This window comes from Phyllopteryx taeniolatus, chromosome 10 (genome assembly GCF_024500385.1).
Source record: "Phyllopteryx taeniolatus isolate TA_2022b chromosome 10, UOR_Ptae_1.2, whole genome shotgun sequence".
NCBI classification, from domain to species: Eukaryota; Metazoa; Chordata; class Actinopteri; order Syngnathiformes; family Syngnathidae; genus Phyllopteryx; species Phyllopteryx taeniolatus.
The window spans coordinates 23,146,480-23,161,221 of NC_084511.1; the positions used below are offsets into that span (position 1 = coordinate 23,146,480).

The window sequence follows — 14,742 nt, forward strand, 5'->3', positions numbered from 1 at the left end:
GTAAGTACAAATCCATAAATGAAATCCCTGAATAAGCAGTAAATAAAAGTGAGGGTTTGCCAGGCACATCTGTTAACACATTTTCTCTTTGAATGTCAGGAAAGAGACTGGGCAGGGCCTAAGGCAGAGGAAGTGATCTGCTATTTCACACACTGCTGGTGAAGTTCAGCTCCTTGTAAGAATTCTCCCGACTATGGTCTCGGTCATCTGGAATGTGAAGTCACCTCCTCTGTCTACGCTGCGTTCCAAAGGGGTCGTCTCTTCCTGTCTTCAACCGCCCCCCTCACCACCCATCTGCTCTGACAACACGCTTGAGCAACCACTGGATGCCACGCCAGTGTGGACAGGACGCTTTTGACAAACACCGGCATGAAAGTGAGATCCCAGGAGGAAGCCACATCTGACCAGACTCCCTCTAAAAGGAATCAGGCTCCAGAAAAGAAGAGTACAGTCATCAGATGAACATTTTGGCGCTTACTCCTATTCCCTTATATGGCATCGGAGCTGGGAAATCATTTGAATTAATCTGGATTCTGGTTGCATGCCTGGATGTCTGCTTTTAGTGCTGACTGAGTTGCATCTGGTACGTTTCTGCTATTGCTCTTTACTTGGGAGTGTGTGGGCACTGTCTGTCTGTATGTCTGTCTCGCTCTGTGTGTGAGACGCCTGGTTGGTTTGTTTTGCCATTTCTTTCCCTGTTTGCATATGGACTTTTTGTTTTGGGACGACAAGAAGAGGACTTGTGTTTGTGGTTGGGCTAGAAAGTTGGCTGCTCCTGCTGTTTTTCCTCTTCCTTGCGGCTGGAATAGGCAAACACATACACCTGGCAGCCAAGAAGCGGAACAGGCTCTCTATACAAAGACGACTGGAGCTCCATCTGAACATCCATCATTGTTTGGATGTTCCCTTTTTTTACCCATTCCCATGCAGCCAATGTGGGGTGAGGACAAACAGGGACCCAGGAAGAACTTGTTAATATAAATTGGATTGACGTGGATCACAGGAAAAGACACATGATATCCAGGTGATACCCTTTGAAGGATGCGTTACCGCTGATACTCTCCTCATGTGGATTACCTACATTAGACTGTCTCCCAGCATCGGTTGCCATGGCGACAGCAGCATGGTATCACCGTGACATCAGCCGTGTGCACGCAGAGGACTTGTTGGCACGGGCCGGGAGGGATGGAAGCTTCCTAGTCAGAGACAGTGAATCTGTGCCAGAAGCTTACGCTCTGTGCCTACTGTGAGTACATTATACACACTACTACATTACACCAACTACTAACTATCATTTAACCTCACCATCAGAAAAAATTGCATTTTAAATGGTGGGATAATGTTTCTTAAAACTCATTTCGGCATATCACGTAGAAGTGCTTCTACAGTGAATCCCCACCTGTTCACAAATTTACCAATTCGCATTTTTTCTGTGGAACCTATCCACAAAATCGGATTTATTGTTATTGTCAGTGAACGGTACATTCACAACTACTATAGGATTTTTTTCTTGGTTCAGTGGTGCAACATGAAACATAGATTGTAACAATATATATATATATATATATATATATATATAAGTATAAATGGACTAAGAAGGAAGCAAATAAGCAATGTACAGTAAGCATAAACAGAGTGCAATAAGCATCAGGTGTATTCTCAGCTTTTGGGTGTATTTTTGTGCTCTTTCTGTAGTGACCTTATGCCACAAGATGCATCCAAAGCCCTGGCTATTAGAACAGTAGTAATTGTTGTCAAGGCATTATGTTGAAGTCGAATCGAAGTGAATCTTGACTGTTTAAGATCTTTGTATGGAGGAGCTTAAGTTTCGCCTGGGTTGTTGTGAGTTTTTGTTGTGCTCAGCGGCTATTAAAAAGCTCAAGCTAATGGGATTGTAGTTTGTGGTATATTTATGATTTAAACTATTAATATAGGCAATTATAAACCTCTTAAGAATATTTCATAAACAGTGAATTACTCCCTTTTTTACGCTATTTGGTGCAGGGCTCGGGTCTATAGCCTCCACGAATAGCACGGGTTTACTATATTTGTTAGATTTGACATCCTCAGCATGACCAGAGCATGGAAATTCCAATTCAAACACTCACCTGTGTTTACAAACTCAAGGTCACGTGTCAAAGAGTGACAATAATACAGGCTTAGGTGGGTCCATCCATCCATTTTCTACTGCTTATCTGAGGTCAGGTCGCGGGGGCAGTAGCTTTAGCAGGGACGCCCAGACTTCCCTCTCCCTAGCCACTTACTCCAGCTCTTCCGAGGGAATCCCGAGGTGTTCCCAGGCCAGCTGAGAGACGTAGTCTCTCCAGCGTGTCCTGGGTCGTCCCCGGAACACCTCACCAGGGAGGCGTCCGGGAGGCATCCGAATCAGATGCCCCAGCCACCTCACCTGGCTCCTCTCAATGTGGAGGAGCAGCGGCTCTACTCTGAGATCCTCCCGGATGACCGAGCTTCTTACCCTATATCTAAGGGAGAGCCCGGACACTCTGCGGAGGAAACTCATTTCGGCCGCTTGTATCCGGGATCTTGCTCTTTCGGTCACGACCCACAGCTCGTGACCATAGGTGAGGGTAGGAACGTAGATCGACCGGTAAATCGAGAGCTTTGCCTTTTGGCTTAGCTCCTTCTTTACCACAACGGACCGATAGAAAGTCTGCATCACTGCAGACGCTGCACCGATCCGCCTGTTGATCTCCTGTTCCATTCTTCCCTCACTCGTGAACAAGACCCCAAGATACTTGAACTCCTCCACTTGGGGCAGGATCTCATCCCCGACCCGGAGAGGGTACGTCACCCTTTTCCGACTGAGGACCATGGTCTCAGATTTGGAGGTGCTGATTCTCATCCCAGCCGCTTCACACTCTGCTGCAAACCGCTCCAGTGAGAGTTGGAGATCCCGGCTTGATGAAGTGAACAGAACCACATCATCTGTAGTTGGAAGACACCCTCCGGTCCCCCTTCTTAAAAAGTGGGATCACCACCCCAGTCTGCCAATCCAGAGGCACTGTTCCTGATGTCCACAAAATGTTGCAGAGGCGTGTCAACCAGGACAGCCCCACAACATCCAGAGCCTTTAGGAACTCCGGCCGAATCTCATCCACCCCCGGGGCCTTGCCACCGAGGAGCTTTTTAACCACCTCGGTGACCTCAACCCCAGAGACAGGAGAGCCCACCTCAGAGAGCCCAGAGTCTGCTTCCTCATGGGAAGGCGTGTCGGTGGAGTTGAGGAGGTCTTCGAAGTATTCTCCCCACCGACTCACAACGTCCCGAGTCGAGGTCAGCAGCGCCCCATTCCCACTATACACAGTGTTAGTGATGCACTTCTTTCCCCTCCTGAGTGGCCGGACCAGAATTTTCTCGAAGCCGTCTGAAAGTCTTTTTTCTTGACCTCACCGAACTCCTCCCATGCCCGAGTTTTTGCTTCAGCGACCCCCAAAGCTGCATTCCGCTTGGCCAGCCGTTACCCATCAGCTGCCTCAGGAGTCCCACAGGCCCAAAAGGCCCGATAGTAGTCCTTCTTCAGCTTGACGGCATACCTCAACGTTGGTGTCCACCAACGGGTTCGGGGATTGCCACCATGACAGGCCACCTTACGGCCACAGCTCCAGTCAGCCGCCTCAGCAATAGAGGCGCAGAACATGGTCCACTCGGACTCAATGACCCCCGCCTCCCCCGAGAAATGGGTGAAGTTCTGCTCGAGGTGGCAGTTGAAACTGCTTCTGACGAGGGATTCTGGGCCTGCCAGGTCGGACCCGCATCTTCCCCCACCATCGCAGCCAACTCACTACCAGGTGGTGATCAGTTGATAGCTCCGCCCCTCTCTTTACCCGAGTGTCCAAGACATGCAGCCGCAAGTCCGATGACACGACCACAAAGTCGATCATCGAACTGCGACATTATGGTGTTCTGGTGCCAAGTGCAGGTGTGGACGCCCTTATGCTTGAACATGGTGTTCGTTATGGACAATCCGTGATGAGCACAGAAGTCCAATAACAGAACACCGCTCAGGTTCTGATCGGGGGGGCCGTTCTTCCCAATCACGCCCTTCCAGGTATCACTGTCATTGCCCACATGAGCTTTGAAGTCCCCCAGCAGAACGATGGAGTCCCCAGCAGGACCGCTCTCCAGCACCCCTTCCAAGGACTCCAAAAAGGGTGGGTACTCTGAACTGCTGTTTGGTGCATAGGCACAAACAACAGTCAGGACCCGTCCCCCCACCCGAAGGCGGAGGGAGGCTACCCTTTCATCCACCGGGGTGAACCCCAACGTACAGGCGCCGAGTCGAGGGGCAATAAGTATACCCACACCTGCTCTGCGCCTCTCACCATTGGCAATTCCTGAGTGGAAGAGAGTCCAACCCCTCTTGAGAGGACTGGTACCAGAGCCCAAGCTGTGTGTGGAGGCGAGTCCGACTATATCTAGTCGGAACTTCTCGACCTCACAAACTAGCTCGGGCTCCTTCCCTGCCAGAGAGATGACATTCCACATACCTAGAGCCAGCTTCTGTAGCCGGGGATCGGATCGCCAAGGTCCCTGCCTTCGGCCACCGCCCAGGCTCACACTGCACCCGACCCCTATGGCCCCTCTCACAGGTGGTGAGCCCATGGGAAGGGGGACCCACGTTACCCTTTCGGGCTGTGCCCGGCCGGGCCCCATGGGAGCAGGCCCGGGCACCAGGCGCTCGCCTTCGAGCCCCACCTCCAGGCCTGGCTCCAGAGTGGGTCCCCGGTGACCCGCGTCTGGGCAAGGGAAAACGTCTTCCTGAATTCTTTGTCATCATGGGGGTTTTGGGAGCTGTGCTTTGTCTGGTCCCTCACCTAGGACCTGTTTGCCATGGGTGACCCTGCCAGGGGCATAAAGACCCAGACAACTTAGCTCCTAGGATCATTGGGACACACAAACCCCTCCACCACGATAAGGTGACAGCTCAAGGAGGGAGCTTAGGAGGTTCTTTAATATGAGCAGCCCTGGCCCGCCGTTAACGAGCTAAAACAACACACTTTTATGCAACTGCGACTCAAGTGTGACTCCAAACAAAATGGTCGTAGCGTGTTGAGGTTAAAAGGACCCCTTAGAAATGTGAAAGTGTTTCAGGTACGGGATCTGTTTGTGGATGTTGTCATTCATTCCAATGAAAAGGCCAGAGCTAATGTTTGTGCAGGTGAGGTTAGCTTGCTAACTGAACTGTGTGGTTGCTATTTACTTTTCAATCTAATCTAAGTTTAAGTGAGTTTAACTTGTAGATTTTCAGGATACAGTAGACTTATATTTAGTGTTGCAATTTTGGGGAAATCAAATTTGTAGCCATTGATATGTACCAACTAACTTTAACATTTCCCAATACAATACATTTGGGCAGTTACCAAATACAATATAGGTCTAGTGTTCAGGTGTTTAAGTTGGAAATATGGCCTAGATGTTTTGTTTTTTATATTACTATCTGTCAAAAGTTGGGGCGTCACCTGGAAATGTCCTTTCATTTTTTAAAGAAAACACTGTCATTTTGTATTATTTTTTTAACCATATTGTAAACTATTTATCTAATTAATTTAATGTGATGTTATTTTGAAAAAAAAAATCTGATTTTCTTTAAAAAAAGTGACTCCAAACTTTTGAATGGTGCCGTAATCTATTTGTTCTTTCCTGATTAAAATTATTTTTTTTTTCGGTGAGGCATACTGTAAATAGCTGTACTCAAAATGATTTCTTCATTATGGTTAACTGTTTTATTATTCTGCTGAACCTGTCTGAAACATATTTTTGAATAACTGACATGACCCACATAAAACTGAGCTAGTTTAAAAGAGGATGCACTTCGCTAAAATAGTTCCAAGAGCTCAAGTGAACCTAAAGATTTGAAACATGCTCAAACATTTCTGTCCCCAATTACAAAATACTTCAGAGGCTTCACCTCCAAGACAACTATAAGATTATCACTTTCAACGTCAGCCACTTGTAAATGCTGGCAAAAAAAAAAAAATCCCCTTTTCCCATCATACTGATTCTTTCTTCCCTCGGGCCCCATGGAGGAGGGCGGGAGCTCCAGTGACCACACTATGCTGACTGGTCTTCAGCCTGCGCCAGCCACATTCCTGAAGACTGAGCCGGTCCACCCGCACCGCTCCCTTTCCCCCCCTCTTTCCCCTGTATTCTCTCATCTAGCTTATTTTGGGCGTATGATCTAAAAAAAAACAACTAAATAGTGCAGATCTGTCTGGGAGATTATCATATAAAAATATTTGTGACTATATTGGTCGTTTGCAGTGGTGTAGAACTGCACTACATCATAAGGAATGGCGATTGTACTCTTTACCCGTCTTATGAAAGTCAACCAATACATATGAGAGATATCTTTCATGAAACAGTATTGATAAACCTATATCATAGCGATACTTTTGTGGTCTGACATTCAAGTAAAATAGTTTTGACCACTGCAAACTACAACCACAATAATAAACATTAACTAATTAACTCTCTGACAGTATCAATCAAAAGTGAACATTATTTGTAAAGAAAGGATTTTTGATGTACTACATTTAATTTCTATTTATCGCAGAGGATACGTTCGAGACCCACTTATAGCAGGTAGATATATAGAGAGACCATATCGTTAACATAATAGCATACTTACCCAAGTAATTTTTTAAATTACTGTCACAATATCAAGAGCAAAGCACCTATTTGTTTGCAAAAATTTATTTTATTATTATTTGTTTTTTTGGGGGTGGTTGGGGTGGTCTGGAGTCTTCTTGCTGTGTTTTTCAGAAAAAGTTCAAAAATGACTTGTTCAATCATGGTAGTTTTACCTCTCCCACATGGTTTAAATACTTTAAAAAAAATTAAAACACACAAACTTATTAAAACTCACTCTCTAAAGTATTCCTTAGCATCTAATCTCACTCTCTGCCTTGCACAGGTCTCAGAATGAGACGCAAAGTGTGTTTGTTTCAGGCTGTTTATCTGGCACTCCCAGTTGAAGTTTACTGTAAAACTGACATAAAACAAAAGAGAATTAATCATTGTATCTTTAAATGCCAAAATGTTCACTTTTATATACAGTATATAGATACGCTTTTTAATGGAAGCATATAATGTGAAAGTCCATACTGAACTCCTATAATGCGTCCACTCCACGGGCTAATGGAAATTAGCATACATGTGACTGTAATTCTAAACCTTTAAACAACTGCAACTTTAACACACACGGAGCAGCAACACATACAAAGGGAGCATATTGTCATCATTTTTTAGATTATTCTCCTTAATATGAGTTGAACAGGGAACTCTTTCTGATATTTTTTTTAACACCTTCATTGTTTGTTTAGCTAATTCAAATACTTTTGTTCTTCCCTAGGTTTCAATGCCATGTCCATACATATCGCATCCTTCCTGATGCAGATGGTCTCCTTGCAGTCCAGGTGAGTGACACCATGACCTCATCCTCATGATTTCTCCAACCCCAGAGAACTAGACCAAATTAAAGCATTGACCCTAATGTCAAAACTGTCCCGAGTTAGAAAACAAATGTACTGTATTTCAGCAAACAATGGTTTGTTCTGCATGTTGTAAGGAGAACAGGAACACGTTTGTGTTTCCTCTCTGTGGCATCGCAGTAGCTCTGTTGTTTCAACGGCATCTCCACCATGTGGCCGCATGCTTGTAGGATTAGCTCAGCAACTCAATGAAGACTTGTTTTCATGTGTGTCAGAGATTCTACCCCCGCATGAGGTCAATGACTGGTGGGTGCGTGTGCTTATGTATTGTTATTGTTATCCAGCACTGTGTGCGCACTCCATATAATGAGTCTATTGGTGAATTTGGAGGATTGTGTCCCAAAGTAACCTTCAAGGCTATTGTTTTTACAAATGGACATTTAAAGAAAATCCCTGGCAGTCATTTCTGTGACGACCGAAAACTCTGTTGCTCTTTCAGTTTTTCCATTGCTATTGATATAAAACTGCCAGACACATTTTTTCCCTCCCTGATTTTGCTCCTTTCTCACAAGTCGCATGCTTTCCTTTTTTCCCCCTTCATTTTTCCGATTCAACGACTGAGATATTTTGGGCCCAGTCTCTTATTACATTTCAAATCTATTTAATTGTGTTTCAAGAGATCTTTGTGGTTTTAAATAATTTTTGCAGCCAGACCACTCTGACCAAAGATTAAAAAAAAATTACCAACTTAAAAGGGACCAGAAGAAAAATTGGTCTGCTGTTATGGTTTATTCATCTGAATTATTAATAGAATTCCGTAATCATCAGAATTAAAAGTTACATTTATTATTATTCCTCCGGGTACTCCGGCTTCCTCCCACATTCCATAAACATGCATGTTAGCTTCATTTAAGACTAAATTGTCCATAGATGTGAATGTAAGTGTGAATAGTTGTTTGTCTATATAGTACATGCCCTGTGATTGGCTAGCGACCAGTCCAAAGTCAGCTGGGATAGGCTCCAGCTCGCCTGCAACTGTAATGAGGACAGGCTATAGAAAATGGATGTATAGTATTACTTTTTATTGTTATATGAGCATAAGTACAGTGCGACTTAAAAAAATAAATATAATGATAAACATTAGTGATTACATTTATGTGTCAGCAGACCACACAGGGAGTCCAGGTCAACTGTTTCCGGACACTGGAGGACCTTGTTATGGGATACCAGCACCCACACAAAGGCTTGGTCACCCCTTTGCTTTACCCGGTGCCCCGTGACGCTGACACCGGGGATGAGAGCTCAGGTGGGCCGTCGAGATTTGTGCGCAACACCTCAGCTGCAATTAGCAGTACATCAAGACAGAGATACATACTGCTACATAGATACTTTCATATTTTTCCAATAATTAAATATAAATGTATAAATGTTGATAACTATAAACAGTGTATAGCATACGTGTTAATATGCATGACACGGATTGTATGTAATATGTAAAACATTATTGCAGTGTCAAGATTGATCAAACACACACACAGTAGAGAGTTGTTGTATGAATTAATAGTGAATGATATACTGTAAAAGATGATCTAAAACTCATCCTGGCAAGTTCCAGCAATAAATAAGGATTCAAATTGCTGTGTTTGTATGTGTGTGCAGATGATGAGAGGACACCCCAAAGTCAACACGCCCCTGTCAACACGGTCACCTTCACAACACCACTGGCAAAACCAGAACCGCACGCCTTATTCCTGGATAAGTTGCAGGAACTGAACACATCCACGTAGGATCTGTTTTTCCCATGTTACTTTTTCTCTTGAGCATGTATGAGGTGAAATGAAACTGTTCGCGATGCTGTGTAGGCCAATAATATCAGTTACTTCTCACAAAAAATTATCTCTCACACACACGCGCACACACACACCACACACGCAAACAACTCTCACAAACACAAAAACTCAACACACAACAAAAAACTCACATTCAACAAAAAAATCTCACACACCAAAAGAACTCACACGCACACCCAAAAACTCTCACAATCACACCAACAGCTTCTCACACAAAGCCAAAAACCTCTCATTAAAACTAAAAAAACCTTCTCGCACACACACACACACGCACACACAGTAAAACAACTCTCACATGACCCAAAAAAACTCTCACCTTCACTAAAAAAAACTCTCACCGCCGAACAAAAACTTCTCTTACACACCAAAAAACACACACACACAACCAAGAACCTGTCAAACACAATAAAAAACTCACACATACCAAAAAACCTCCCATTTGCACCAAAAAAAACAAACTCTCATGAGCACCCAAAAAACTCATGCACCAAATCAACTCTCAAGCGCACGAAAATAACATCTCATGCGCACAACCCCAAAAAACGCTCACACGCCAAAAAACTCACTATACAAAGAACTTCAAACAAAAAACTTCATTCACACCAAAAAACTCTCACTTGACCAAAAAAAAAAAACCTCTAACACACACACAAAAAAAACTCTCACTCACACCAGAAAACCTCTTGCACACCTCCAAAAAGTTATCGCTTACTGAAACAAAAGACCGTCACACAGTGAGAAAAAAACAATCTGGCTGTGAGAGGTAAATGATATTTTTTGGCCTAAACAGCACCCCATAGAAGAGAATAGTGTAATGCACATAGAGTATATCTCTCGCCATGTTTTCCAGTACTGCAAGTGATGTGATCGGACTACTCAACGACTATCTCTTCAGGGAGCTGCCGCTGGACATTGAGAATGTTCATAAAGGGGCGACGACCCTCTGCCACCTCAAGCGTACTCTGGGTGTTGCCTGCCAGGGCCTGAACAGGTCAGCGTTTGTTGTAAATAAAGAAGTGACGGCAGGAAAACACACTTGAACTGGAAATGCCCCCTACGCGTTTTTTCTTAAATGTATTATATGACAACACATTTACCAGCAGCAACAGGAAAACCTGCAAAACTGAGATCCAATATCAGAGCTGTACCAGAACCTACGCTTTTGCAAAGACATTGATGCTCAGTTTTGATTGGCACTAATTTAACAATACTGGAAAGTTAATTTTTTCAGCATGTTGTTATGTTGCAACCTTTTTCTAAAATGGGGTCAACTTTTTTCCTCAAAATTCTGCACACACGATTTCTTTCTTTCTTTCTTTCTTTCTTTCTTTCTTTCTTTCTTTCTTTCTTTCTTTTTGTTATTATATATTTGGAATTAGAAACAAAAAACAAAACAAAGCATAAGAGATGGGTTTTTCCAGAGGAGTGTTTTATGTATAATTTAGAGGGGGGAAAATGAATTTATTCCATTTCTGAATACGGCTGAATCACAAGAAAATGTGGAAAAAGTGAAGTCACATTTTGTTAATTATTGTAGTAGCGTGTAGATTTACACGATAACTATAGCTATACTGATACACACAGGTGTTTCTAATAGCTTGCTCCATTCGATTACATTAATAAAACTCTTGTATTGGATTAGAACTATACAATGGTGCGTCGAGATACGAGTAATCTAACGGGTTTTTCGAGAAGCAAGCCATTGTCCGGCCGATTTTTTAAATTTTTTACATTTTTTTTTATTTTTTTGCTGTGACTTGCAAGCAAAAATTTGAGATACGAGCACTGTATGGTGGCAGTGAAGCTAACTCACTTCACAACAAGCAGCGGTTTGGCAGATAGCGAACAATTCCTCAAAAAAGAGGCCTAAAAGGTGTTGATTGCCACTCCCAGTTGAAGTTTAACGTCAAACTAAAGGCAGTCACATGCAAAGCTAGAACAGAGTAGTGACATTGGCATTCATTTCAAAGGGCAACGATGATTTGAGATACGAGTGTTTTGAGATACGACCGTGGAATTAAACGCTCACAAGGCATCACTGTACACTGAATAGACTGAAAACCAATGTAAAGTGTTGAAGTTGTTCTGATCCACAGTGAGATCGACCTAACTCTCTCGAGTCTGGAAACGTTGGCCAAGGTTTTTGACCACCCCAGCTGCTCTTTGTCGAGCACAAATTCCCAGGTATGATAACCCCGAATGTAAATTTGTACCATTTTGGGACATTTCTATCTAACTAACTAACTGTGACATCTGCTTGAAACAAGGGTCCAGAGATGGAGATGGACACCTTGCTGTGTAAGATTTCTGCATTGGTCAGCCTCCTTTCTTCTCTGGAGAAAAAGGTATGCACTTGTGATGTTCTTCCACTGATGGATAATCCAAATGTATTGTTGCTAACAACTTTAAAATCAAAACATCGACCTCTTGTGTGTGTGAAGGTACTCGAGGCTCTCCAAGACGCAGTAACCAATCACAATCTGGCAGTCCAGCGGAACCCGCCTCCCCCGGAACCAACGCCCGCTGTTACGAATTCTGCCAAGAGCCACGGACGTCGTCACCAGCCAGTCCACTCCTTCCAGGTAAACCACACAAGCATTTACATTCATGATGTATAAAGTACCAACCTGAGCCACATATGGAAGGCAATTTGTACATGTATTATCCTTGCTATCCATCTTAAGGTACTAGTACACTCTTTGTCCTCACTGGCAAGACAACACCTTAGTAGAGCGACTGTATCTTACTTGTAACAATTTTTGTCCACTACTTGTGCCACTTTTAGCCTACTAGTATGCAATTAAACCTTACTACTAAACTACTGTGGTGCACTAGTTACACCACTCGGCCCAACTAGTAGGCATGTGTTTACCCACTTGTAGCTTACTTAGCAAGGATATCAAATAAATCCATTTCCATTAAGCTGTTTGAGCATTTATTCAATATCCGTGATAGCCATGTTAAGGTCTATGTAGTAGTACTTACTTTGTCTTCACTAGTAGAACAACTTTGGCATACTAGTAGGACAACTAGACAAAACTGTGCACTAGATGACAACTCTGTGCGACGAGTACTACTAGTGTCATGAAATCCTACAAGTTAACATCTAGTGCTTCACTAAGTAGCACACAGATGTCAGAATTTTGCCTCACTAGTAATATGTCGTTTTTCTACTAGTATGCCGAAGTTGTCCTATTAGTGATGACAAAGAGCGTACTGTATGTGGACCTAAAGCTGGATATCGAATATATGCTGGAACGACTTTCCATATTTGATATCCTTGATAAGGAGGCTACTAGTGCGTGATACATGCTCACTTGTTGGGCCTAGTAGTGTGACTTGTGCAGTGAAGCGCAGCAGTTTACTAGTAAGGTTTAACTGCATACTTGTAGACCAAAAGAGGCACTAGTAGTGTAAGCTGCATATCAAGGATATAAAAAATGCTCGAATAGCTTTTCGTAGCCACAGTGATTCCCAATATGAAGGTCTTTGTGTGTTCAGTAGCTTAATTGTGTCAGTCAGCATCAGTTTCAAGTGTGAGAAGGATGTGTGGAGCTGCGGCGTTGACAGCTTGAGTGGCTGCAAGAAAGATGCTTGTGCAAATAAGCAGAAGAAGCATGTCTGGCATTCGCTTGTTTCAACTAAAGGCTCTTTCAAACATTTTTAAACAAGTACGGTTAATGCCAAGCAATATCGGGTGTACCCCCCTGTAAATAATCATTACTGTAATATTGGATAACGTATGATTAACTTATGAAGAAAGAACATTTGTCAAAGTCCTATTGGAAGTACTAAAATGCCACAGAATTAAGAGCAAAGAGAGAGTTGAATTCCCTGCACGGTCCCCAGACCTCACACCAATATATATATATATATATATATATATATATATATATACACGTTTAATGGGGATATCTCAAAGATAAGGTTTAGGATGAGTTCAAAGGAGAAATTGGGAGACTTCTGTTTTCTTTTATACCATTCAATTTATTAAATTTATTGTTACACCTTTTAATGTAACTCATTAGGCCTGTATCTACAGTATGTCAATAAACACCTAAACACAACACAAAATATCTGAGTATAAAAGCCTGTCAAAGAGTGTGTACATTTTTTTGCCGGGGACCCTGTAGAACATTGAACCCGTGTGAATATCAACAATTTGCAAATAACTGCCCCCCCCCCCCCCCCCACCCCGCTTTTGTATTTGTGTACAGATACAAAAAACACTTAAAACACAGATGATCATAAAGTACCAACGCCATGCAATCTAACATGTACACAATCATGAACCCATGTTCATCAAACAACTATTCAGTATTTAAATCATTCAACACAAACAAACCACCTTCTCATTAGGCTCATCAATTGTATTAGTTTGCATACTAGCTTAAATAACATGCTAGCGCAAACATCACATGGGTGAACAAATGTGCACGCTAGCGCATGACACAATCATTAGACTTACCTTATGGCATTCGCACACAATAATAAATGTTAGGGGACTTGTTACAGCCAAGTCGACTACGCGGGCTATAGGTAGCTACATTGAGTGAGAAGCAGAAACATACTTTTAGTTTCACTTTTGACTGACTAAAATTCAGACGAAAGAAACACCATCAATGAATTTAAACCTAATAATGACACGATGAATCCATCAGATGGCGCCAACCTTATACTTTTATTCCTTTGCCCTGAGCACAAAAACGGTGCATAGACGAGATTTTCAGTGAATAACAGAGGATAGGTTCCTAAAAATAAACCTGCGATTGTGAGAATTCACAAATACTGAGCCGATTCTCTGTATCAGGTCGCCATTGTAAATGAGAGACTGTTCTCAATTACCTTACCTGGTTAAACAAAGGAAATTATTATTATTAGGAATGTTTTTGCATTTGCAGGTAAAGATGCTGCGCTACGGCAGGCAGACGGTCTCTGTGGATGTGGATGCAGGCGTGCTACTCTTTGACAGGAAGGCCAACTCGTTCGATGTAGAGCGGGTCTCACATGATAGAGGTACTCTAATACTGTGCTCATGTGTAATTAGGGACCTTATATGTTTTATCTAACGGCTTACATCCTCTTGTGCATCAGTTCTTCAGGTTGTAAAGTACCAGAGTAGTCCCACGAAGGTACGAGTGGTGATTGACAGCCACAACAATGCACCACGGGAGATGATATTTGAGAGTACACGGGTAAACATTACTAGACTATATATTAGTATATTTATTACTTACCACATAGCAACATAGTTTTGTTTTGGTACTTTGTTGGTTGTTTCTGTATAACTACCTACCTGCCTACCTTATCTTGAAACACTTACCCTGGTTTGAAACCATACTTTTAAAACCCTAACCCTTATTTCAAACCCCAATTGCAATTCGTAACTTGAACCACTAACCCTGTCTTCAAACCATAGTTTAAAACCCAAAGTTGAAACA

General features: G+C 42.8%; 1 protein-coding gene across 5 annotated transcripts in view; it reads left to right on the forward strand.

Moving 5' to 3' along the window:
- The window catches only part of inppl1b (inositol polyphosphate phosphatase-like 1b), a 41,568-nt gene that overhangs the window by 15,214 nt on the left and 11,612 nt on the right, over positions 1-14,742 (forward strand). For 2 of the 5 annotated variants that reach the window (XM_061787045.1, XM_061787047.1), the window contains exons 2-11: positions 100-1,246; positions 7,373-7,436; positions 8,616-8,757; positions 9,111-9,234; positions 10,152-10,292; positions 11,398-11,485; positions 11,569-11,646; positions 11,743-11,883; positions 14,203-14,317; positions 14,396-14,496. In XM_061787045.1, the coding sequence (XP_061643029.1) occupies positions 1,110-1,246; positions 7,373-7,436; positions 8,616-8,757; positions 9,111-9,234; positions 10,152-10,292; positions 11,398-11,485; positions 11,569-11,646; positions 11,743-11,883; positions 14,203-14,317; positions 14,396-14,496 (1,131 nt within the window). In that variant the 5' untranslated portion in view covers positions 100-1,109. The remainder of the gene's footprint in view (positions 1-99; positions 1,247-7,372; positions 7,437-8,615; positions 8,758-9,110; positions 9,235-10,151; positions 10,293-11,397; positions 11,486-11,568; positions 11,647-11,742; positions 11,884-14,202; positions 14,318-14,395; positions 14,497-14,742) is intronic. The other 3 variants (XM_061787046.1, XM_061787049.1, XM_061787048.1) reach the window with 3 other exon arrangements.